The sequence below is a fragment of the Chrysoperla carnea genome, chromosome 4 (assembly GCF_905475395.1).
Source record: "Chrysoperla carnea chromosome 4, inChrCarn1.1, whole genome shotgun sequence".
NCBI classification, from domain to species: domain Eukaryota; kingdom Metazoa; phylum Arthropoda; class Insecta; order Neuroptera; family Chrysopidae; genus Chrysoperla; species Chrysoperla carnea.
In genome coordinates this window covers 62,263,075-62,290,719 of record NC_058340.1, presented here as the reverse complement: position 1 = coordinate 62,290,719, position 27,645 = coordinate 62,263,075, and the positions used below count along the sequence as shown (strand labels likewise).

At 30.1% G+C, this 27,645-nt stretch overlaps 1 protein-coding gene across 2 annotated transcripts; it reads right to left on the bottom strand.

Moving 5' to 3' along the window:
• Nucleotides 1–778: 778 nt before the first annotated feature.
• Nucleotides 779–27,138, bottom strand: LOC123298166. 2 transcript variants are annotated; one of them, XM_044880088.1, is made up of 9 exons: nucleotides 26,896–27,138; nucleotides 7,347–7,460; nucleotides 6,895–7,124; nucleotides 5,945–6,098; nucleotides 4,489–4,528; nucleotides 3,200–3,375; nucleotides 1,925–2,904; nucleotides 1,242–1,481; nucleotides 779–1,166 (listed from the first exon to the last, which is right to left on the bottom strand). In XM_044880088.1, exons 2-9 carry the CDS (start codon nucleotides 7,438–7,440, stop codon nucleotides 1,032–1,034), a joined length of 2,049 nt encoding a protein of 682 aa, XP_044736023.1. In that variant the 5' UTR covers nucleotides 7,441–7,460; nucleotides 26,896–27,138; the 3' UTR covers nucleotides 779–1,031. The 2 variants fall into 2 exon arrangements, with proteins under 2 accessions (XP_044736023.1, XP_044736024.1); XM_044880089.1 differs by lacking the exon at nucleotides 26,896–27,138 and adding an exon at nucleotides 26,802–26,859.
• Nucleotides 27,139–27,645: the final 507 nt, after the last annotated feature.

Below are 27,645 nucleotides of genomic sequence, written 5' to 3'. Positions count from 1 at the left end.
CTCATTATTAAATATTGGCTTTACATTGGATAAACAAATTAGTGTTTTTTTTCTTTAATGGCTTCAAGTAAAAGTTAGTTTAAAAGTTTTTGACATCAGTAGTAGATAAGAAGAAAAGTACACTAACGAATGGGCTATTCAGGTCACAGGTGTATAGCGGTTGTGGACAATTCTTCCATAATGATGACTTTGATGTAATATATTTTTTCTTTAATTTGTTTTTGACTACTTTACGTATTTTTAATTATTTTTAATAACTTAAGATTAACTATTTATTGTTAGTAAATGATTCTTACAAGATTATATGGGGGTGACTAACAACTTGACAGAGATCGTGAGTAAATGTAAATGCCGAAATAAGTAAACACTTAAGTATCACCTCCGTTGGTAAATGTATAACCTTGCAAGAATCATTCACTAACAAATATTGATATAGAAGTTAATAAAATTTAATTAAAAAAATGTAAAATAATAATATATTTTATATTTGTTTATGAAAAAAGTATCTTAAACTTAATTGGAAGATTTTAACAATTAAATTAATAAAAATGAGATTCACATTAATCCTTGGATGATTTAATTTGTTAGAATAAAATATTATATTGTAATAATAATCGACGAATATATAGAATTCGAATCCAAATTTATTTAAAATACCTTCCTTACCGGTTTCCGACCTTACAGTTAAAATCAAAGAAATTTCCAAATATTTCAAATAAATGAACGATTTCTCGTTTCGATCAAATTTGTGATAATGAAATGAAACTTTTTTAAATTTATTATTCGTCAATTATTTTATACAACATAAATGTCAAATTATTTGTTGGCCTTCATTCCATCTAAACTTACATTAATTTCACTTATTAATATTTTTATTTACGTAGCCTAAAGCGTCAGATATTTGTTTGAAATCGATCCATAGATATTAATTATTGCAAATGTAATTGTACAAGTTTAAGTTGATGGAAATATAGGCCTATATTATGATAAATACATTTACAAAACGTAACTATTAATAATGGTATCATTGTTTACATAATAACACATGGCATTGCACAACATAATGGTAAACAAACGGGAACCACAGCTGCACCTGAACTGCTTTTACTTTTGCTTTTACTTTCGGCTTCATATTGATATTTTCCAGATGCTCTTGCATATCCACCCTAAAAAAATAAATGATTAAAAATATGATATAATGAGCAATCCTGTAGATGGCTGTATAGTCGACTTTGACATACCTGTGCACTCCAAGCAGCAGCAGATTCTTCTTTCTTAGCGAACATTTCATGGCCTGGTGGATAATAAACAGGTGGCCCAGCGACATTTTTAGTTTTTGGTAAATCTTTAATATCTTTTTTCCTTTGTGCATCGGCAATGGGTGTAGGTGATGCTGCATTACCTGGCAATAATTTTTGTTTGGATTCATCTTCGTATCGATGTACAGAATTTGTTGTGGTTGAATTATATACATTTGTTGTCTATAAAAAAAAGTGCGATTAGAATGTTTCTAGATTTAAAATATAATGTTACTAATTAGGTAAAAATCAAAACATAATATTTAATTTTCCAATCTTCAAAATAGCTCAAATGAGTCAAAAATGCTTTGGAAGGTGTACAAAATTTTAAGTGATATAAACATAGAGCTTTGTTTGAGCTTCATTCTAACGACCGTATCCAATATTTCCTCCCTAAAGAAAAACATGAAAAGATACCGCTTTTCTGTCCTGTAGAATTGTGAACAATCATTTTATTTATATAAAAGTACCATTTCATGCAGACAGAATTAAATATCCCAATGAATTAAAAAATTAATTAAAATTCACTGAATTCGTCCGTCTATAAAAAATTATTACGAAGATCAAGATAATTTTTGACAGAGTGGTATAAAAAAAGTATTTAAAAAAATCATATAAGATCCTACCTCTGAACCGCCAAATGATGCCATTAAATCATCCAATTTCTTTGGTGGACCTCCATTTGGATGATCATTTTGATCAGTTGGAAAACGACCTGGTTGTAATAATGGTTTCCGATCGTCATGAGGTGAATTACCACCAGGATATGGTCCATATCCTTTATATTTATTATCAACAGTTTGATTTGTGGTATATTTATATGTGATATTTACATTTTGTCCTGGCGAGTATGGAGGACCTACGGGCTTCGTTGCGTTTGGATCGTTCGGATTGTAGCCATAAGTCGAATTATATGTATCGGTTTTATGGATAGTTGTTGTATTATGTTTTGGTGGGTAATCTCTATTTACAGGACTTGGACTCCGATAAGGACTACTTGGACGATTCGATTTTGGTGAGCTTGGTACAAATTCACCACTTTTATTTGTAGTACGCACATCTTCTTTATAAACTGTAGTATGATAGTTTGTCACTGGAGGTGGAGGAGTTGTTCCATAGTAATTTCGATTTTCTTCTTTATAAACAGTTGTCTGGTAGTTAGTTGCCGGCTGTGGCGAACTAACACGTGGAATTGTACGTTCATTTGGATAATTTTGATTAATATTTCTTGTAGTCGTATTATATGTTTCATAGGTTTCGTTACGATTGATTGTTGGACTAGGTGATACATTGTACACATAATGCTCACTAGGACTTTGTACTCGACTTGGATAACCTGAATTTGGTATATTTACTGGTGTACCGGGTATTTCATAAGTGTATGTTTTAATTGTAGTTGTGACTTTCGTATTTGGATTTGGTAATAAACTTGGATCTAGATCATTCAAAACAGCTGGATCAATAATTTCCGTTCTGCCAGCCGGTACATTTGTATTGTAACTGTAATTTTTAACGTTGGTAGTTTTTTGGATAGTACTGTTACTGCTATTGCTTGCAATGCGTTGTGGAGATGGTTGCCGAGTGTGACGAATATCTCCGTATGTTCCTATAATAAATTTCATTGCATTTAATGTAAAATGTTTATTTGTTGTCAATAAATCCCAGGCCGGGGACTAAGTAACATTAAACTTGTGAGGCGCCAGACTTAGAGTGATCTTTTCACACACCAATCGAAGCCACAGCGGAATCATTCAAAGCAAACTAGTTACGAATTTCATAAGTTGTCTGCTAAATCAATAAAGCAATTTGTTGTGAACTCATAAAATGCCGATTCAATTTTTGGCAATTAAAACATTTTCGCACCAAGGTATTTACTAACAATTGCTACTTTAGTTCCTTACCATCATCAATCGTGTAAGCTGTTTCTCTGGTAACGGAGCCTTCACGATCTGATCTACGTATAGATGTAGGGGACTGTTGACGTGATCGAATTACTTTTCCTCCTTGTTCGGTTCCATAAACTAATTCTCTTTGCACTGTTTTTTTCGTTACATTTCGTGATGTTTCGACTGGTTCGCTATTTAAAATAAATAAAAATCATTCAACATGATTATACAAATAATTTTAAAATGCGGCAATTTTACCAATGGTACAAGAGAAGACAATTTTTATTTTCTCAAACCCCAAATGTTTTCAGTGAATTTTCTCCTACAGTATCTACTTTCGAAATTTGAGCGCCCTTATCTGAAATATTCGAGTTTTACAAGTTCGTTTCCGTAGAAAATTTTGATCGACATGTCCAGGTGACAATAATTTTCAGAAAGCTTGACTGAAAGTCATTTCTCACAACAAAAATGCGTGGTTTTTGTACATTCGATATTGCGAAACACACTTTGGATTACGTTAGTTTCTTATCATTTACTCTTTAGAGTTCCTTTTTTAGAACTATCTTCTAATAGACCGACGATGGTAGGTCAAGTTGTCACATTTTTCGCTTCTACCGGGAAAGAGGATGAAAAGTATATCAGTTGTACTGTAATGAAGACAATGCAATTTACGTATTTTTCACAAATCAACAAATCGAAAAAATTGTTTTCTTTTTCTCGAAACAGGTGCAAAATTTGTTAGCTCCACTTTGTTCAGTGAATAATACCATGATAGACATGAGAATTGTCAGTGAGAAAAGGGTTGGAATAACCTTTTTTAAAAAAACGTAGCCATTTTCCGCTTTTTAAAAGTTTCTGTCAATCGGTACGGTACGAAAATGGTTACCGTGAAGCTGATAAACCGTTTTGGTATAAAGTTTCTGACCTGAAGGATCCGAAAAATCAAGTTGTCGTTATGTTATCCACACGGTTCGCCAATAAAGCACTCCGCCCAAATCTTATAGGGATTGGATTTCGGTCAAATATTGATCCGATTGGGACATTTGATCAGAAAATTCAATCGAAATACAATCCCCATATAATTTGTGCGTAATATTTTCTCCTTATTTTATTTAACCCTAAAATTCTTTTTAGCCCGTTCGTGACATAAGTGTGAAAATAAAGCGCACCTAATTAAAATTACAGTCTATATAATAGTAGTTTTTAATTAATGGATTTGTATGAAAAATGATTAGAAACAATCTGTAATTTGATGAACATAAACAATAATGAGTCTACATGAATATTATAATATTTATACTTACAGTAAACCTGGATCGATGCCAGTATTAATGCTAACCGTCCCTGCAAAACAACAGGTTCAAAAATAAACCTTGAGTCATATTTAAATCAAAACATCTTATTATTATTCTAATATTTAAAATTATACATTTGTTTTATTTTGTCATATTAATAATGTTAATGTGATTTGACATACTTCTTACAAAGAGAGACGCCAAAATATACCATCGTGATCGTCTGTGTTATTCCATTAATTAAGTATTGTTAAATAAACGATTAGGGTGACGTATTATTCATTAAAATTGGTAAAAAAATATTTTTAAATAAATTTTATAATATTTAATTGGTGTCGGGTGTTTTATAGATACATATGTAGAAAAAATTGTTTAATTCCTGGTTTTCCCTTTTTAAATGTGACCACCCTATTTTGTTAAAATATTGAAAATAACACATTATAGATCCGGTAAAATCCGTCATTGAACGCATGGAATATTTTTGCAGGATCTCGGTTAAAACATGCTCCTGAACATAATAGTGCAGGTTGCCGGTGGGTAACTCGGTAGGATATTGTTTAAACTATTTTTTTAAACTAATAAGTAATATTGACCGAATCGATCTGGAAATTTTATCATTTAATTGGGTCAAAATTATCATAAAATGTTCTTCTTTTCTAAACACTCCAGTTTTCGAGTAAAAAATTCGTAAAATTTGAAAAAACGCGATTTTTACGATTTTCTTACGAATTGAGATTCGTTTGAATCAAATGAAATGAGCCAGAGAAAAGTAAAAAATAAAAGTGATATGAACTTATAGGATTATGTCAGTATCGAAAGAAAATTATTTAGATACGGAACCCTAAAAATGGAACTTTTGTTCATTTCATTTAATGACAAATATACCTACAACAATATTAGCGATAATACATCCACACAATTAAAATGTGAAAGTTGCAATTATTTAAGAAAATATCTTGTTAAGGGCACTCATAATGCAAATCTATCATGTTATAAGAAAAAAAATCTAATGTGAAATATTCACACGACCTCTATATAAAGAGACTTAAGTATTAATTAATTTGTAAATAAATTTGATTAGCTAGTCTGTAAAAAGTCGATATCACAAAATATTCATCAAAAAATCCAAATTTTTTTATTCCAGTTGTGTTTTTTCAGTATTTTATGTTAATTATACATTATAATGAATTTTTCCATCCCAGTTTTCGGAATAGCTCTAGTCTTATTGAGCCCCGAAATTATCGAGATTATTGTATATCATATCTTAAGGATTTGCCGTCCCACATTTTTGCCACTCCGGGCGGTTGACCGGTTCGCCCCCCCCCTGCATCAGGCTATGCTAAATATGTAAGGAAAATTAAATTCGAAATTTTTTCCCAATGTCTACAAACTTATTATTTCTTCTAAAATGGTTACATATGGAGGTGTTAAAACAAATAAGTAAAAGCATTGTTAGAGAACCAACCTTTTCTTGCTTGTTGTAAATCATCTAATAAATTATCCAATTGATTTATATTTGTTTGCATTCGTGAACTTGTTTCCGGTGATATTGAATCTGAGACGTCATATTCGTATTTAATTGTTTTGTAAACGGTTTTCTCTTTCGTTCCATCTTTACTCTGTAAATTAGAAATTAATTAATTATTTATCATCATCACAATTGATAATTTTCACTTATTATTCTTAGTAGATCAGTGGCGTAATCAAACTTTCAATCCACCCATGGAAATTATTAAGACTAGCCGAAATTTTTTGCTTCAAAGTTTCAATTTTATTTCTTTAATTTTAACTTGACTAGTTTAAAAATTTTAAAGTTTATTTTTTTTGTTAATAAAAGTTAAAAATATCTTAGAATATTAAAATTATAGCTGTATAATAAGATGAATGTAAGATTTCAGCGACCCGACGGTGATTTATCCGACGGAGCCGACATATGCACAGGTAAATCTGCTCAATAAGATTAGCAGCCAGACAATTATAATCGATAATCTCAGACTAGCTGGGTATGTCATAATTTATTCAGGTGGAATAAATGTGCAAAGGATGGTGATTAGCTGTCGAGAAGCCTTGCCTTGGATACGCACACTTTTCGCCTACGCCGATCAAATCATTAATACCAATAAAATCTTAAAGAAAATGGATGTTTGTGGCTCAAAATTGATATACAGACAACTAACGAAGGAAATGCTATGAAAAAAAAAAACGATAATATATTGATGCTCGGCACTAGAAAATCGACGCTCTGAAATTTTAGGACTAACTTTCTTAAATGGAAAGAGACGGCAATGACCATCGATAAAATAATGCGTTCTTCTAAAGCCTGAAGAATTAAATTTAACGTGAAGATTTTAGACTATTTAATTGGGTTTTTAATATGGCCTAATTGAAAAAAATTTAACAAAATTCCGAACTTACTTTTTCTTTTTCAACGATTGTCGTTGATTCTGATGGCACAGTGATTGGATTTGCTGCTGAACGATATTCAATTCTTGTTTCACCAGGTCTATTTAACGTTGAGCCTGATGTTACAGTACGTTGTGACGTAGAATATTCACGATAATTACCCCCATGTATACCGGAGCCATTCACAGCTAATGAACTATTTGGTCGTGAAACAGAATTTTGGAGATCTTCTAAAAGGTTATCTAATAATATAAAAAGAAATCATAATTGAAAACAGTTTTACGCTTTTAGAAATAACATAATTTTGAAGATCTTAATCTAGCTAGATCTAAGTTAATGTAGCTAGGCCTTCTTATTTCTAAGTATATTGAAATTATTTTTTTACTTAACACTTTCTAGCTAGACTGTAGAGCGAACCCAAAAACAAAAATTGTTTACATTAATTATGTTTTAAAAGCACCAACCTAAATTATTATCCAACTGTGATGTATGTTGTGGTGACAGTGATCGTTGGACAACTCGTTGTGTATGTATTTCTCTATGTTCCCTGGTCGTCATTTTCCGATTTTATTTTATGTCTGTAATAAAAAGAAAATTATATTTTAAAGGTTTATAATAAGTATACAACTTTTGTGGGATATAGATACGAATATCTGGCAAAATATTCGTCCATCAAACAATCGTCAAATAAAATAAAAGGGATTTTCTCTAAACGTTTATTTCGAAATATAAGTTAAAAAAATTATCTAGATTTTGTGCGATTTCAAGTTACACAAAAATTAATTTTTTTAATTCGATAAAACTTAGTATATAGAGTAATTTTGACTAAAAAGAACCAAAAATCTCAATTTTCTTTTTGAATATACAGGAAAAGATCTCGATAAGCGGGGCGGTTAAAAAACGAGTAGTGCTCAGATTACTGAATTTGTTCTGATTACTAGGATTGTATGGAAAAATTGATTATGAATAAAATAAAACATACAAACAGACAATATCATTTTTGAGTGATTAGATTTTGTACAGCGGTGTGGAAATTGTAGTGGAGCGAAAAGTGTTCCAATGACTGTACATTTTTGATTATCGGGACTTTATTGCATTCCATTCTAGCTATGAACTGTAAGACGGTATTGTATATATTATAGTTCGAGCCTTTCGAGGCTGTAAATTGTTTGCTAAAAACTTAAAATGATTGACATTCATACTTTTGGAAGCCGGGATTATCTCGATTGCCTTTGCCAAAATCGGTGCACGCTCTTATGTCCTGAACTACCGGTAAATGTATTTTTTTTTTGTGTATTTTCATACCATGATATATTCAACGGAAGTACTCAATATAAATATAAATTATATATAACATGATAATTATTTAAGGCAGTCATCCAAAATAGATTTTGTACAATATATATATATATATATTTATATAAATAAGTGGGTCATGTGCTTAATGAAAACGAAAATAATTTTAATGTTAAATTATATTATTTCATTTATGAAAACGCTATTTTAACGCAAAAGCCAGGTTTTTTCATAAATTTTATTTTTGAATCCCTTTGTTCTGTTACTATCGTGCTAAGACCTAACCAGCAACCAAGGTGAAAGCACAAAGTGTTACTTTTGTACCCGGTCTCCCCTAGCAGTAGTTATAGAGTCCAAAGTATGTCAAGTAGACATGGGGACCGCTAGGATTACATTCAGGGCGGTGCATCTATGTACGTAGACATTAGGGTGGGTCAAAACAATCGACTTCTTTTTTAACTTCCGATACCGAAAAATAGGTTGCTATGCATCCCTAGAAAATTATCTCCAAATATGAGCTCTTAATATAAATAGGAAGTTAAGCTTAATTGGATCATATTAATCCCAAATTAGCGCGTGTATGTTGTTAAATGTTTCTTTTAAATACGTCAGTGATTTAATAATTCAGAGAATTCATTAAAACATTTTTTTATATTTAATATATGGAAGTAAATATGATGAAATAAAAACAACTTTCGATGGTAGGCGCCAACAATAAGTGAGACAACGAGATTCTTATTTTATTAAAAAAGTAATGATTTCTAATGATAACGAAACTATATGGCACGCCATTTTACTATTTAATAGGCTAATTTTTATCGAGAAAAAAATTAAATAATTATTTTTTTTCAATCAGAAATTTTATATTTTATATTTTATATTTTGTAAAATAAATCTTAGTAAAGGAGAGATTGATATAAGATAAGATGAGAAAAGAGAGATGAGAATTAAAATTATGATGATAACATAATAAAAATGTATTATTATTATGTATCATCATAATAATAATGTATTATTATTATGATGATACATAATAATAAATCAGTTAATTTTATTTGAATTAGATTTTAAAAAAAATGATTGAATTAAAATTATGTACATAATGGAAATAGAGAATTAAAATTATGTACATAATGGAAATAGAGAATTAAAATTATGTACATAATAAAAATGATTGAATTAAAATTATGTACATAATGGAAATATATGGCACGCCGTTTTACTATTTAATATGAATTAAAATTATGTACATAATAAAAATGATTGAATTAAAATTATGTACATAATAAAAATTGATTGAATTAAAATTATGTACATAATGAAAATGATTATTATTATGATGATAACATAATAATAATGTATTATTATTACGATCATTTTTTTTCGGACATTAAATAGTAAAATGGCGTGCCATAAAACTACAAAACTAATTTTTACATTAAAAATAAATTTTCAATTTTTGTCTTAAATAGCTTAAGAATTATGTTTAGGCATTGATTTTTATTTTTGGCTGTAAAAACGGATAATATTATTCACTAAAATTAACCCCTGGAAAGAATTTTTCAAAAATATATTAATTAGAATAAAAGTAATTAAAAAATTTCGGGAGAAACCTGGAAAATAGCATTTCGCTTGAAAATGAGACAAATGAGACTAAATCGCAATGTATATTGAGCGAGGACTAAACCGTTTAGCCTTTTAACCACAAAGTTGAAAAGGAGCGTTTATTCTTCGCTGTTGTCACAGGCAAAACTGTCAGAATGCGAAGCATTTGGTAGAAATTTGGAAACGCATGTTTATTGCAAATATTGAGTGCTTCGAGGCACTCAGTACGGCAATGCGTTTTTTCCAAAATTGAACTTCGTCGATCCAGATGTCACGGGAATTATCGTGCAATATTGAGACAGATAAGCTAAATTTGATAAGATATTGCGATAATTCAAAATTCGATCTATAATCTTCAACTGCAATTTTATGTCATATTGATCGTAGATATCGCTCATGGTTTTAAAAATTTTCCTGAACCCTTCTCTAAAGTTTCCTCTTCTTTCAGTCAAAATATGTTTCGCAGCATCAGCCAGTTCGATAGCCTCGCCAACATTCAGATTTTCTGTTTGAATTACTCGACTCAAAGACAAAGTCAATGAATGTCTAGAGCTCAAAATATGCATGGATATCTGATTTGTCAGTGGAAATTCGTCTCATGAATGGGTGAATTTACCGGACTTTATTGTTAGTTCAAAATTTATGTGGTCAGATTCTCAATGGGAGGGGTTTTGACTCTTAAAACCCTTCCTTTGCGCACGGGCCTCGAGTTACACGTTCGTGCAAGTAAATATCTCACATTATATACACCCTTCAATGAATCAAAATCGTAGAGATATTATAACACACTTTAAAGTAACTAAATCCTTGAATGTTGAATATTCCTTATAAGTAAAAGTTGCAACCTGCTGAAAATATTATTACGAATGTAGAACAAAAACCGCGTAGGCTATATAAAATAACCAAAACTATTACGTCATAAATATTTTCAAAGTAGGTTGATGAAAAATAATAAGAATTTATTATTCATTTTGTATAAGTTACTTCATTCAATAATATCAATACATATAAATAGTTGTCATAATAAAATATGTTAAAAATGTAACAAAATATTCAAATTAAGACATAGAACAAGTTTTCATTGATTAAAATTTTAAATTTTAAAACCATATGGTGTGCTACCATCTTATACAAATGACAAATATTTTATTGTAAACGTACAGAGGGCCATTAAAAATATTGCACATAAAATTATTTGCAAAAGGTAGCGTGATTTTCGTGTTGTTAAGGCGATTTAGGTATTCTCGATCTATTTTTAGAAGCAAATAAGTATGACATCAAGCCTAAAACTTATTTAAAATAAGATATTCTTCAAAAATTCTCGGAAAGTTTTGTCGTTCAGGTTTAAAATGATTTTGCTCCAGCTCCCAAAAAAAAGGTGTAGCGGTGTAGCGAGTTTATCATAAGGTGGAAGTTTATTATTTTTCCAATTGATAAATTTCATTTAACAAAAATTCGTAAAAATATTCGTAAGTCGTGCCGTGCCGTAATGTTGAACCATTATATGGTAAAAAAAATTTTTTCCAGTTTAAAAAAAAGTCCAGCAGTTTACATAGCGACATGGCAACAGTCAGGACACATTATTGGAAAGAGTTGAGCCGCTCTAAATTTTAATGAGTTCCGACTGTTAAAGTCGATATGTAAACTGTTGGACTTGTTTTTTCTTTTCAGTTATTATTTAAGGCAGTCTGGTTTTTTGATTTTTTTACACTTTTTAGTTAGAATTTTCAAATACATATTTAATGATATTTCCCCCTACCATAGTTCGCCTACGTTCATTTTTAGTATGAATGTTTGATCCTTTGTGGCGCTCTAGAAATCAAACGCGTGATCCCATTTTAATGCTCTTCAATCGTCAATCGATTTGTCTTGTCAGCTATTCAAAGATAACTCACTTAACATTCTTCATCGACTTCCATTTTTTTTCTTTTTTACAATATGGCGTCTGGTGTTCGCTATATTGAATTTTCATTACTGCCATATCTTCAGTGATCTTCGCAAGGTTCAGATAAACTAATTGACGTAAGAATTATTAAAATCGGTCCACACGTTTGGTCTCTAGTAAGTCACATAAGAACATACCATACATACATCTTATATATTTAAACGAGCAACAATCTCGGAAATGGTTCCAACGATTTTCATAATATTTAGTATAAAGAGGGTTTTGGGGACGAAAAATCGATCTAACTAGGTTTCAGTTTTAGAAAACGTTTGATCCGTGTTTTCAGAAAAAACTGAAACATCAACTGCAAAATATGACTCTTACTGACATCTATTGAGGAGCATATATACATATTTGTGTGGAGACATTTTAAACGGTTCTTATATTAGTAATAAAATTTGTATCTAAACAAATACCGACCGGCCATCGAGGTACTACATAAATAAACTGATAAACACATTGCCAATCTTTAGCATCGCGCAGTCAAGTAAAAACAACTAGAACACTCTGTATATTCAACAAAAAAATATGTGACACCTACAATTAAGACGGAATATATCATTTGTAAAGTAGGTTTAGTGGGATTCAAATAGCTATAAAAGTTTATATTCTTAGACATCCTTTAGTGTTGTTATGAATTATTTATTACAAGCATCAATAAAACAGTTTTAAACGATTAAGTACAATGAGGCATGAGTGAAATCATAAATAATTGAGAACATGTAATTTTTTTAGCTTATTTAATTTTACATCGAAAATTAATCGCCTGTACGATAAAAAAAAAACTGCATATTTTACACTTAAAAGTGTCATCTTTAGGTAAAATATTGGGTATTTCCATTTTCAGGATCATAGTAATTGTATAGTGTCATCAAATTCGAAATTAAGTATCAAAATTATTATAGTTTGCGCTTGTGTTTCTTTTTGTTCTAAATAAAGGCAAGTAAAAAGTTTCTTAATTTCAAGATAAGACCACAAAATAAACAAGTGAAAGTTCCAAAATTTAAATTAATCTCTACAAGTTTTTCGAGTAAGGAACCCTAAAGTCGCACTTGAAACATATTTAACAACAATCACCTTAAAATTACTTTTTTCATTAAAGCTTATTCAAACTGAACCGATTTTGAAGATCTTCGCCAAGTTTTTAGTTTTTTCGGGTACGGAACCTTGAATTCGTACTGGAAACTCTCCATTAAATTTTTCTTTCAAAGGAAATTTAAAAAATCAATATCGGTTTATCCGTTTAGGCGCTACGATGGCACAGACAGACAGTCACACACACAAATAAATATTTTAATGGCAAACTACATATAAAAATATTTTAATTTGCTCATTATAAAACTAGTTAAGTAAAAAAAAATTTTGGAAATTATTTGCGAATAAAAATCAACCAAATTAAAAAAAAAAAATTGTACTTGCTCAAGTTTAACATTTGTAGACATTTTTATACTATATTTACCATATTTGTGTACAGAAATTGCCTATATGTCAAAACTTTTGGGATTAAAAAATTCTCTCTGTATATAGAAAATTTATAGGCCTTATTGAGGGTTGGTATTTTGAAATATTACTTGAACTATAAATTTATTTTGTTTTCTTTCCATATTTTCATTTTTGCATTCGATTTTTAAGATATAAACATCAAAATCCTAACAAATCAGGGAAAGTCTCTTCATATACATCCCTATCTATTCCTTAAATATTATAAATGTGAAAGTAAGAATGATTGTTTGTTTATTTGTTAAATTTGTTGTCTCCAAGAAAGGTGGAGGCTATAAAGCGGTGATTTTTACCTTTATGTCCAGTGAAGTGGGCGGGTATCACACTAGTTTGTTATAAATGTGAGTTTGTTTGTTTGTTACGCTTGCACACCAAAATTATTGAATGAATCTTTACAATAATATAGCTTAAACATCAGAATAGCACGTAGGCTATAATTTATAAAAATAGCAGTTACCTGCCCGCTCCGCTGAACGATTTCGAAAATTACTGAATGGATTTTAATGAAACTTTACAATAATATAACTCATACATCAGAATAAAACATAGGCCACAATTTATAAAGATAGTGGCAGTTACCTGCTCGCTTTGGGCAAATACATTTTTCTAGAAGATTTTCGATAATATTTTTTTTAAATGTATTAAAAGTTGTTATATGTAAATGTTTTATTTTTTGTAAAGAAGTGAAAATAAAAACTTGTTTTTCATGTATAAAAAAAAAAAAAATAAATAAAAGCTATTCAGTGTACAGTTTTTTTTTTACCTATAAAACATCTCAACAAGATATATAGGTAATAAAAAGTGAAATAATAAATAATATAATTTATTCACATTTATATATTTAAAATAAAAATGACGTAATCTTAAATTATTTTGTATAAATAAATATAAAGAGCTAATAGTCAGTAAATAATAATAAAGTAAGGCCAAGGTTGAATATTTAACAATGTAGTAATTAGATATATTACATAAATATTTGCAAATGGTGGGTCATTTATATTTTAAATTTTTTAAAAGTCTTTTAATTAAAACGATTTTATTTAAGGTCATTAGAGTTTTAATTTTTATATTTTAATAAAAACGTTTTTTATGGTAAAACTTGCTACACACAGTATAACTTATCGGGTCAAATTAACAAATCTGATCGATTATGGATACCAAGTGGTCAGACGAACAAAATTTATTGATATTTAGAAAAACATACACGGAGAAGTTAATACATCCTTGCCTAGCAAATAGATTATCTAAAGATATGCACTCTCTTTTTCTAGGTGCGAAGAAAAACAATTTACTTTCTATCATAGTTATCATTATTATGGTTTAAAAAAAAATGAGAAAAAATATGTGGTTCTACTTTTGAATCTTACTTTTAGTCCGGATAAATTGTGTCGTGTGTAGCACGCTTAATTAAATGTTAACAAATTAATTATGATATCAATCATGAATTTTTTAATTGCTCACTCAAAAGTTACGACAATAACAGTTTAATTTATCCAGTCTGATACCCTCTTATTACACAGGCAATTATTTTTTATAGAATTTTCTTTCAGAAAATGTAGCTATTGATATTTTACATACAGTGTGTCGCATTTAAGATGAGGCAATTCACATATTTTCATTATTTATAGGAATATCGATTTATAATTTTTCACAGTCAAATAGAGTGATGGGTCACATTTTTCTTGATATTTTGCCTAGCGTAAGAGATGGTTAGAGATATCGAAAAAAAAATTATTAGAAAATGTTGCTTAGAAAATTTTTTTATACCCATATACCGATTATCATGACAAAATTCGCATTTTTAATTTTTACATAAGGTACGAGCAACTTTTATTTCATTATAACTCTGTTAATTTTCGTGTAAATGACTGCAAACTTTTTCCGTTTTTAAGGTTTTTCAAGGTACTTTAAGTGTACGATATACTTTTTTCAAAAAATGCCCAGTTTTCAATTTATTTGACGTTGAATATTCCGAAGAATAATACTCGGGAAGTGTTGACTTTTCGAAAAATACTTATATGAAACTTCTTGCTTAAAATTCATCTCTCTGTTGATTCCCGTTGTATTTTCAACATATATTTTTCCATCCCCTATGTAAATACGCCACTCGCCTCCATATAACTTTTGATATAGAGTGTGAACCAAGCTTAATTCCAAATTTTCATCGAAATCGGTGCTATAGGTCGAAATTTACAGATTTCATCTTTGTTTCTCCTCGTTTAGTGGAGTATTGATGTTTTAAGAAATTTGAAGAGATAAAATATTTTTTAAAAGCCAGTTTAACCACCTTAATATTTCGGATCGCGTCTTCGAAAAATAAAATTAATGAAAATGAAGTTTTACTCTATGGCTGAAAATAGACTGCGTGGCGAGTGAAATTAAAAGATTTTATAACTGCATATGTCGGCAAATGATAGGTTTGTGAGATTTTTTAAAAGCAAGTTTAACCACCTTAATATTTCGGATCGCGTCTTCGAAAAATAAAATTAATGAAAATAAAGTTTTACTCTATGGCTGAAAATAGACTGCGTGGCGAGTGAAATTAAAAGATTTTATAACTGCATATGTCGGCAAATGATAGGTTTGTGAGATGGCTTCTTTTATACAACTATAATCCAATCAGGATTGGAATTTTAGGAACTAAAATCATAGCCAAAAATTTGATTAAAACCTGGGGAAAAAATTATAACTAAAATAATGGTGGATTTAGTACTCACAAAATTGATCTGACAATCCTTTATTTTGTCGTATTTAGTAACAAATAACTATTAAAATTACCACCCAATATCTTCTTGGAATCACTTGTCATCATTTGCCGACATGCAGTTAAGTATGAAGTAAGTTTTCTGGCTGCTTTATTGGCATGTACTAATAGGCAAGAACTCCAGCTCACGAAATGAAAAATTGGTAGTTGAAGAATGGTTCAATAATAATGATGCAGAATACAGTGGTGGCATTAAAATTGTTTTAATTATTTAAAAATAGTGGAAGTAATCAACTGACTTAAGGTACCACTGACTAAATATGGTAAGGACAAGATTTTTTTTCAACACACAAAAATTGATAAAAAGAAGAAACACAAACACACCACTCACACATTTACTTAGCATACACAAGTTATGAGTTTATGTTGCAAGTGGGCGGCCTTGAAATTACTGACGAAGTCCTACACATAATATTAATATGTGCTTCAATATTCATTCCTTAACAATGTTTTGTCAAGCAGATAAAAATATTATGGTAATGAATACAAGGAGAAGTCTAAAGAGTGGAATTATTGCGGTTGGCAATAAATCAATAGCATTGCTAAAGGTGCAATACTTACGTGACGGCAGAAACAATAATTATAACCGTGCTTCAGGGTGGTACGCTCAGAGCATGATAGTCGGAGTAGGAAGGTTAGTTTCCAATGTGTCGATTAAATGAGTTTAAGTCGTGTTTTTGCACTCTACCCAAGTCTCTACTATCTTAAAAAACGGTGAAGATAGCTCAAACAATCATAAAATAGTTTGGGAAAGTCAAAATATCCCTATAAATCGCTTTTATTTTCTAGATTTTATCACATTATTCATAGATTTTGCTATCATTTTCTAGTAATTTTAGTATCTCAAATTGATCTTAAAATTGAAATGAATTCTATGCTCGGTTGGTAGTCAGTGGCGGATCCACCCATATGGGCATGATGGGCATGTCCATTATAGACTAATTCCTAATTTTATACTCAACCCTCATCTGATAATTTTTGGGGGGAACATTTATTTTGTTTAAAAATTCGTTTCAAAGTATCTAGATTTCAAAATCGAAAAAATCATAGCGAAATCGGTAGAAGAGTACTTTCGGAATTAAATTTACATATCCCTATTAGTTTCTGTTATCAATGATTTGGGGCAAAGATTGTCTTCGGAGATACTCGACCAACTTCAGTTGGGAGTTTTACTACCTGCACTAAATGTTGTTGTCAAAAACTAGAATATCGATATCCAGGCGGTGAAAAAAGTTGTTCAGGTGTACCGGCGGTTCATTAATGATCGTAAATCAACTATTATAAATGAATACCGACTCTGGATGGCCAAATGGAAAACATAATGTGAAAAAATTTCGCCATGGGACCAAGATTTGTATCCTAATATAAAAATGTTCTCACAAATACTGGCATCTCTTCCGGTGAGCGTAGCTACCGAAGAGAGATCCTTTTCTATACTTCGCGGAGTAAAATCTTGGTTTCGTGGTTCAATGGAACAGGAAAGATTATTCGGGCTAACTCTCTCAAATATCTGGATAGCGATGACATTATAAACGCTTTCGCGAAAAGAAAACGAAAGCTTGAATTTGTTATTTAAGTAAGCACCTAAATACAATCATTTAATATAAAATGTATACTGGCGTTTAATTAATCAAAATTTGTTTAATAGTTTAGAGTCTAAATGTGACGACACTGTGATGTGCACAAACACACACATTAACTTTTGTAATTTTTGTGAGCGAACAAACTAACATCTTACAGGTTTATTAATTTACTAATGTTCGCCCCTCAGATTTTCCCACGTGGCCGAATACAAAATCTTGGTCAAGGCGACATAAAAATCTCTTTTGTAGGAATACACTGTACCGATAATGAGCGAGTACACACTCCAAATCGTATTTGTACGATTTTCGGCTGATTGTGCCGCGTCCATCACCTTTTTTGAGGGCTCGATCCGCGCCTGTTGACAGTTGCAGAAAATAATTGAAAAATAAAGGATAAATCGAAAAGAAATCGTTCTAAAATACCAAGCGCTTTGTTTTGTGGTTACGATTCAATTATTAAAAATAACTTATTTTTTATCATCGTGAGTCTATAATGAAGCCAAATTTCTATGAATCTTTTTGTCTTCATCTTGAGGATTGATAAAGGTAAGTTTGGCAATAAAGAAATAAGTTAAAATTGCGAATCGATGGCCAAATTTAGGAAAACAGATTTTTGATGTTCATGTTTTTCGATGATTTTTATACTGTATTGTCAGTAACTTTCTTTTAACGTACACGACAAACGAAAAGCAATTGTCAAAAAAAAACGCGAAATTCGCGGAAATATTCAATTTCGATAAACTCGAGCCACAGTTTTTCGATTTAAACCAGATAAGTATTGACTCATAATCAATGGTTTTCAGTATTTTGATGATTTGTATTTATAGAATCACTCACACACAATTGAATATAAAAAAAAATATTTTTAAAAATAAATTAATTAATCACTATTAATTAAGATGAATTTTTATAAATATACAGTATGCGGTTAACTTATTCACTATGAGTGAATATACATAATATATATATCTAAAATAATTCTTCCAAAAGCAGACTTAAATATGTATAAATATTTATTTCCCTACTAATACGTGACCAATTATGGTTTTAAAAATCTTGTTATTATATTTTTGTTTATTTTAATCAAAATATATTATGAATTCATTTTTTTTTTAATATACACATAATATTGCGTGTAATATTCTTTGAATCTATAAAAGAAAATAATATGATTATGTCATTCGCATTTGTATCGTTTATGTTAATGTAGAAAGGGTTTTGGAAATATTGAAGGGAGAATTAATTAGCAGTTATACGTCAATATTTAGTTCTTAGTTCTTAGTTCTCATTTAATACGTAATATTTTTACTCAAAACGAGACTTTGCTTATGAATTTGGTGTCCCTAGAGTGTTGAAAAATTGTCGCGCCAAACCGGTGCACTTCGCGCGGACCCCAACCTAGATTATTGTGCAGGATTTTCGTTGGTGTAAGTACTATCTAAATTATAGTGACACACAATTTTAACTCGGCACACGCGAGTTTGTCATTGATATGAAGCGTTTTCCAATTTAATATAATTTTTGGAAATTAAAAAATTGTCTTTTGTTTAGTCCTCTCTTAGCTGAAAACGGGACAATTTTGCGTTCAGGAGCATTTCTTAAGGGTACTGAGACGGAATATCCAGAAACGAGACAGTCCCGTTCAAAACGAGACGTAAGGTCACAATAAATATGCCAATTTTTCGAAATAATAAGGTAGTTGAATGCATTAAATTTTTTTAGAAATAGGAACAACTTTCATTGAAAATCCGGTATTTTTATTCCATTGGTCACTCCGGGTTAAGTGCCCAGGACCACGCAACCCTAGTTTCACATTTTCATATAAAATTTCGTTTTTGAAGTTCATTCCCGAAGTTGATAATGAATTTTGATTCACAAATATAATTCTTCCCTATCAACTTTTTTGTACGTCCTAGTCCTAGTAGTAGGTATTCTAAATTGTTCAGAGTTTTCAATAGGCTAAAGATGATTATGCAAATAATTACGTTAATATTTTACGAACTTTTCTTACAAAAAACATTTTATATAGTTGGAGGCAATCATTATTTACAAGAAATTAGTCGTGATCTAATTAAATGATTTGCGGTTAGTTGATTGTCTATTCAAAGACTATACTAACACAAATTGGTGTAAATTTTTTAAAATTATTTTATCATGAGTATCAAAATTAAAAATTAATACAAAAATAAATATAAATAGAAACTAGCTAGGTCCATACTTTTGATTTTCAAATAAAATCAAAATTTTGATCTTCTATATTTTATGCTTGTTTTCATTTTTTGTGTAATCGGGTTTAAGTTTTTAATTTTATTCCACGAAGTTTGAAACTTACAGCGACATTTAGGTTCAAAGAAATAAACATTTGAAATTTTTCGACAAGAAGTTTGTTTGCCATTTGTTTTCGTATTATTAGTGCCTTTTATTGAGTTCTACTCTGTTGTCTAAACAGATTAATTCAGTACGGTTGCGTACTGACCCAAAGTGACATTAGATATTATTTATTTATTCATTCGATAGGGAATTGCTTGGGAGGCCTTACATCTGACTTTGAGTATTCGCGAAATTAACCCTTTCGCCGTCATTTTGGAAAATAAATTTTTGGGCGATTTGGGCCATATCTTGCGTTCTATTTATTAAAATTGGATGATTTTGGTGTTGTTGGACTTCTCTATGTTTTATCTTAAAACTCATTTACAACTTACGAGTACCGTATTAACTGAGGCAATGCACGAGGGTCATCGCGAAAAGGAGGCTTAATCTATGTTACCCTAGGTTACCAAATTGACACTTTATTTTTTTATTATACTTGTTATCATTAAGTTTAAGTAAACTATTTTTAAATTTCTGTAAAATTTATTATATTTAAATTAATAACAAAAATCAAAATATTTTCTAAATTTATATAAGTTTCATGTTATTCATATAATGAAAAGCGCAATGTCTAATGACAGAAAAGTTGTAATTGCAGAACTAGTATGTCGTGCATTGACCGATTTACACGATCCAGATGGGTCAACCGAGACCCAAATTCGTGAGTATATACAAAATGAATATAAAATACCAGATGTTGCAATCAGATCGAATATAAAAACTGCATTACAAACTGGAGTTGCATTTGGTTTAATTAATAAAAAACGTGGCAAATATTATCAATTAAGTAAATTAGTTGATAATATACAAGTAATTACAGAAGTTCGTAATAAACCAAGGAAGTTAAGTGCTAAATTGCCTGTACGTCGTATACAAACCACAGGTATAAATAAAGCAAAACGTAGTGTTGGACGCCCAAAAAAAATTTATCCTCTACAACAAAGAAATAAATTTGATGATCAAAGTTTTCCTCTGAATCAAAATTTTGATGAAGCATTTGATGATAATAATATTGAAGATAAAGACAAAGAAAATGCATCTGTTGATACTGGTGAAAAAAGTGCAAGTGAAGGATCACTAGGTCAAAAAAGGGAAGAGGTAGATGGTAAACATTCGAAGAGTACAAGCCCTAGTGTTCAAAAAAGTGCTAGTGCTGATATAAGTGATGAATATACTGAATATGACGATTTTGATGATAACAGTAACGATGCTGACGATGGTGAATAATTTAAAACAAAACTATTTCTCTTCTGAGTGTATGCCGTTTGTCCTCATTTGTCCGTTTTTCTAAATTAAATAGGTTTTATTTAAAATCTTGTTTTTCATTCTCACTTCAATAGCCGGTGGATGAACGTGGTCGCACCCAAATGTATATTTATTTGCTGACATCAATTTTTCGAAGGTAGGTACTTTTTCTAGGTTTTCGAGCCATTTGGAAAAAGATGAGTATAGTCATTTTCAAGGCGAAAAATAATTCTAAATAATGCAATAGTTGAGTTTTCCAAAATTTTTGAACATCTGTTAACAAAAACCTGAAGAGTCATTGCAGATTATTTCATTTTAAAACCTTAATTGTCTGTTATCTGCAAAGTTTGTCACAGTCAAGATTCACAATCTGATCTGATTATCAATTTGATTCACATTTTTCAAAAACAGGCAACAATGAATGGCAATCTTGAAGATTGTGATTCTTTTTTTGCAATTTTTTTTGAACTCTTCAATTTTATAGATAGATAATCAATTTGATTGACATAACATCATAATAGATTTGATAATTTCTATTCTTCATAACTTTTGAGATGATCTTGATTGACAGTCACAAAAATAGGTTGCCAATCACAAAACGGATTGTCAATTATTTATACATACCATACCATCTTGATTGTCAATCTTGGTTGACTTTGAGGGCAAAAGAAGCCAATCTATACATCTATGCTTAGTCGCTTGTGCTTCGTCTACGGACCAGATTACGATATGAAAACAAACTTTTATTTTTCAAAATCTTTGTTTATTATTTACCTACTGCAGTAATATAATATTTTAACTCAAACAAATTACAATTCTCAGTTTTATTTATTACGGATCAAGAAACAGTTAACAACTTAAGGCAGTTGGGTATTTGTTCCATTATTCCATCCCATGATGGTTTTTAACCATTAAATTACTAAAGGAAATGAAATACAGTGGCACCTGGTTAAGTGGGCATTAAGGCACCTACAAACTTATAGTGGTATTCCACTTACCCAGTTTCACAGATATCCAGATATAAATAAATATTTGTCTCATTTATAGAGAGTTCCATTAAAAGAGATCAGAATACAGGTTAATTCAGTTATAGAGGTGCGCTGCTACAAAAAAAAATCAATTTCGAGCCTTCGCGCGAAATCTTGTGTCTTTTCTTTAATCATCGGTTCACCTTACCGGAACGTTATTCTACAAAGAGTAGATTTTGGCATATTAAATTCGACACAGACTTCATCGCGTGTTTTCCTACCTTCATAAACGGATATTAACCTCAGTTTTTCACTTATTGATAACGATTTGAGCCATCGTTTCGGCATATTTCAAATAAATACCCGTATGATAATAAGGCAAAACTAAAACTGAAGGTCATTTAGGCTCAAAATTAGTTAATTGCGGAAGTTACGAGTAGAAAAAGAATAAATAAGTAAACAAACAAAACGATGTTATCTCAGTTCTTAGTTACAAAGGTTGATGCATGTAAAATTCACTAGCTGTCTCAGGTAACTATGATGATAAAATCGTAAGAACGAATCCTAGATATAGAAGTTTGCTTCGTTCCACTAACAGAGGCAATTCAGTGCCAAAGTGTTGGGACCTCAACAAGAGTTTCAGTTATGGAGGTTTCTCATTTATCCAGGTCACACTTAACCAAGTTCCACTGTATAAATCCAAATAACCACGGAACTCGATAGTTTGCTAACAAGTTTACAAATACAAGTTGCATGTAAGTGTGGAGGCCGTTAACATATTATTTTGGCTCAAATTGTGTTTTACATGTGTTATGGCTTATAGATCACCGGAGTTACGGTTTTTTTTTAATAATAATATGTTTCTTATATTTTGATACCGAATGCTTTTGTTTTTTATTGGAAATATAAATTTTTCTAACTTAGATTTTATTATTGCCATAATTAAATTAAATTAATTTATAGAACTGTACAAATTGCTAGAATTTTGTGCAATTCTACACAGGAATTTTAAAATTGAGATAAAACTTTTATGTTTAGGGAAGAAAATCTAAATAGTGAGATAAAATTTCTATTATGTAGAATACCTTTTCCATCACATTTTCTAGTTTTCATAAGTAGAAAGTAGGTACTATTATGTTTTATATAATATATCTTTTTCTATTACCTACCTGAAGGTAACAAAAGTTCTGTACATAATTGCAGTCTGAGGGTAACAACAAGTTCTGTACATAAATGCAGTTACAGTATTCTTAATTTTGTTTAGGGATATTCTAGAAGAGCATTAAAAATAATTTAGAACTGGGCAAGTCTCGTAAGCACTTGTTCCAACTTCCTTAACGACATAAAGTATTAGTGATAGTTGCTATAGAAGTTAATCGAATCTAAATGCAGACACATTTCATGATTACTTTTTATTGTAAAGAGTGGGTGCATTAACTGAATGTAGTAATATTTATTGTAATTAATATATGTATAGCCTTGATTCACATTTATAATGTATTAAAATTTAAAAATAATATTATTAAAAGCCTACACTACACTTTGATCATTCAATTTAAGTAATTGTGCCTAAAAACTAATACTGAACTAATTGTAACAACTACTAATAATTATTGTTTACGATTTATTTTTGAACATTGTTAAAAATATACTGATCGGTATAGAAAACACGTCACTGTGACACTTTTTGTCTCGTTAAAAATACACTATATCGACAATATTTGCAGTCATGTAAATTTGTTATCCTTGATCCTTATAGGCTTTATCGAAGCTCATTATGCACTCCTTCAATATCTTATATATTTAAACGAGCAATTCTTGTATATATATATATATATCAACAATCTCGGAAATGGCTCCAACGATTTTCATGAAAATGAGTATGTAGGGGTTTTTTGGGGCGATAAGTCGATCTAGCTAGGTTTCAATCATCAGAAATGTCCTTTTATCCGTCTTTTCATGAAAAATTCATCAGACATCTATTGGTGTATAACGTAGTTAATGAAATACAATACAAATTATAACATAACAAAAGGGAGGCGTTTGAGTAGTCTAAAGTGAAAAATATGACTCTTGCTGACATCTATTGGCGAATAACCGAGCGAAGCTCGGTCATCCAGATATTACTCTTAAAACTCGGAAGTATTGTCATGAAAATCAGAAATTCAAGAACATTTGTAAAAGGAAAATAGTTCAATGTTTATTATGACACATGGCATGTGTCAGCCCACTTTTATGAAAATTATTTGCTTCTTAGAGAATCTTATTTTTCACTTCAATTTGATGTGCGTTTTATATATGAAAAGTAGAGGAAAGGAAGATTATGCCCTGAAGCTACAAGCCGAAGACTCGAGACCTTTCTTAAACGTCGAGTCCATCTATCCAATCACATGGGGGCCTCTTCTGTACACTGCGAGGGACAAGTACATACTAAGAAAATCAGAAAAAAAATTCCCATTAACTTGAAAGGTACAAGAGTCGAATTTCACCGGTTTATTAAAGGTCAAGAGATTCAAGACTTCGTCGAATCAAAGGTCGAATTCGTCTGTCCAATCACCTGGGTTTCTTCTCTACACTTCGAGGAACAAATACATACCCAGAAAACCAAAATTTTCATTCTTTTACTACTTTGGCTGGTGGAATACCAGTCACTGATTGTATCATAGGTAAAAGTAAGAGAATCTTAAATAGATCAAAGCAAAAAAATTATTCAGCTGAAAACATTAAATAACAGTTCTAGAATTCACCAGAATGGCGCTTGTGTAGCAAAAGTGTGTTTGATATGAACCTCTCTAACAGTAACTACTTGTTTAGTTCTCTATCCGCCTGTATTACTATGAACATTTCTTTTAAAATTTACACTTATGCTATAGCAGCGCCATCCTTATTTAATGCTTTTCTACGGACACTTTTTGATACACTAAGATGATCCTCCTTAACTATATCCTTCATAAGTTTCATAACTACATTGTTTTTCGTTCTCGAAATATGAATTTGTTTGTAAGCGGCAATTGTAAAATTTTGGTTAAATAACGAATATACCAAATTTTTATATTCAAAAACATATACTCTTTAATTCCATTTTATTCGATTCCTGTAAAAATACGATGCATTTTCGTATCATTTTTCTAAAGAATTGTACATTATTTACTTTGCCGATAATTTTTACCGAATATTATCGAATAAATTTGAATTTTAAGACATATTTAATCATCTCTTACAAAATCGCTCATGGCTTGACAACCGAACATTTTACGGTTATTTAAACAGATATGAAATTGGGAGAAAAAATAGGATTCACTAAAGAACACGATCTTTATAAAAGTGACATGGCAACACTTCTTCTTTTCTCAGTTTTTAGAGTTTAAACTCAACAGATAAAAGGCATAGGACTGAGACGCATCAACTTTCCACTAAGAAAAAAACGATACGAATACAAAAATATATTTAGCCGTAGTTAGATACTGACTGTAGCAGTAGTTGCGTTTAAAAACTAATTATTAGGCATTTGGCGCACTAAATTGATGCTAAACAAGTGCAATAAAATTATAATAAATTGAATAATATTCAATCAATGAATACCATTAATTTTTCAACAGGTTTGCACCTCAAAAAAAAAAAATAATAGCAAACTTTAAACCCATTTGTTATTATGTATTTTTTGCAATTATAAAAATAATTGCCGTCTACTGGTCTTTCTTATCATTGATATATAAATAATAATTAGTTGTTAAATTTTATCATCAAAACCAAATATTTATAATATTATATCAATAATTTATTGACTTTGAAAAATGTTCATAAAATTTTGGCCAAGGTTAGTGGGTTTACTATATTTGGCACAGTGAACACAATTTTAAACAAAATCTATATACTTTTACTTTTAAATGGGCATTGCCTAAATTAGCAATGTTTAAAATTGTTGTTATAAAATTAAGAAAATTTTGTTACATCAGGTGTACAAATAATTGATAATTATTTTTAATTATTATGTTATTGATAACTATACAATAAATTGATTTCTTAGAAATCAATAATATTATTTTATTGTTTTATCACCAATAGCTGTTGTACACTAACCCACGCTTGTTAATTTAAAAAGATGACGACAATCGCATTTTTGTCATCGTAAAGAGGCCACAAATGGAATATGCAAAGGTGGTTGGTTTCAATAAAATTAGTTGATTTTTTTATATGTTGTAATTCTGACATGATTCAGTTTTTTGCTACCGTTTTTATTCGCCAATTTTAGTGTAAAATCATAGAGAAAAATATGTAATTTTTTGGTTGTTTTATTCAAAACTATAATTTACTCAGAAACTAATCAATTGTCGCGCGGCCTTCTTAATTTATTCAAATTTTTTACTTTAGATTTCTTATGACCATAAAAGTATTATATTAATAAGTAAAAGTAAGTATGTTTTGCATAACGAAATTCTAAGAAAAGTTGATTTAATAATACGGTTCATTTTATAAGGTCATACGTCTTTTACAATATCTAAAAATAGAATCTTGTCTTATAAGCATTGATGTGATTTGTTCCATTGTTGATATATATTTTCTTTAATAACTTTTCACACAATTTACGTAATTCAAAAATATTATTTTATTAGAATTTTTGTTAAATTTAAAAATAGGCTCACCCAAAATAAATAATTTAAATCCCCCTAATATTGCTTAATAAATATCACATAAAATATACACATATACACTGTTAAAAATAATATGTTTACACACCTGAATTTTATAATAAAACTTAAAATTTATAAAAAATAAAACACACTGTTGTATGGCTTGAACCGTCGACGCACCGCACACCACTTAAATTTAAGTTTTTTAAAACGCGCACAATATTATTAATATTTTTGTTGGTATATGATGACTATGAGCGCACACTACAATGCACACATATGTATTTGATTCTGTGCGGTGTATTCTTCTATATTATTATATGTCTCAGTCTGTTCGTTTTGATCGCTGTATGATGGCGACACTCTCTACACGCCTTTACTTAGTGGACAGTTAAGTTAAGTAACTTAAAACAGAAACTTAAAACACATACCAACAACAGTTTTAAGAGCGCAGGCATTAAAGGTAGATTTACACTAAAGAAAAATACAGTTACTTCGTGTGAAATTCATAGGCGTTGATTGAGGAAGTCCGAGGGCCACGTCACAATCCTCTCTTTTCCCAAATATCCTCGAACTTTTGGAAATAACAAGAGTACAAAAAGGGCTGTCAAACTTCTAATTTTGGACCGGAATCTCTGATTTTTGAGGCGATTCTCTCTTTTGGCCACTTTTATAAGAAAATAAAGAGTCTGGTGCCACCCTCGAGGTTCACATTAAAAACTTCCTAGTATAATAAAAAGTTATAAAAAGGTCTTGTTAATATTTATAGATAATGTTACGAACATGTCTTGCAGCTTATTCTGGAACGATCATTATCTCCATAGATAAATGATGAGTTTCATCCACTTTTGAGATC

Coding starts and splice junctions, on each gene's coding strand:
- LOC123298166 (XM_044880088.1), bottom strand. CDS start 7,440: ATGACGACCAGGGAACATAGAGAAATACATACACAACGAGTTGTCCAA. Junction 7,125..7,346: donor ACAGTTGGATAATAATTTAG/GTTGGTGCTTTT, acceptor TTATATTATTAG/ATAACCTTTTAGAAGATCTC. Junction 1,482..1,924: donor CATCATTTGGCGGTTCAGAG/GTAGGATCTTAT, acceptor TTTTTTTTATAG/ACAACAAATGTATATAATTC.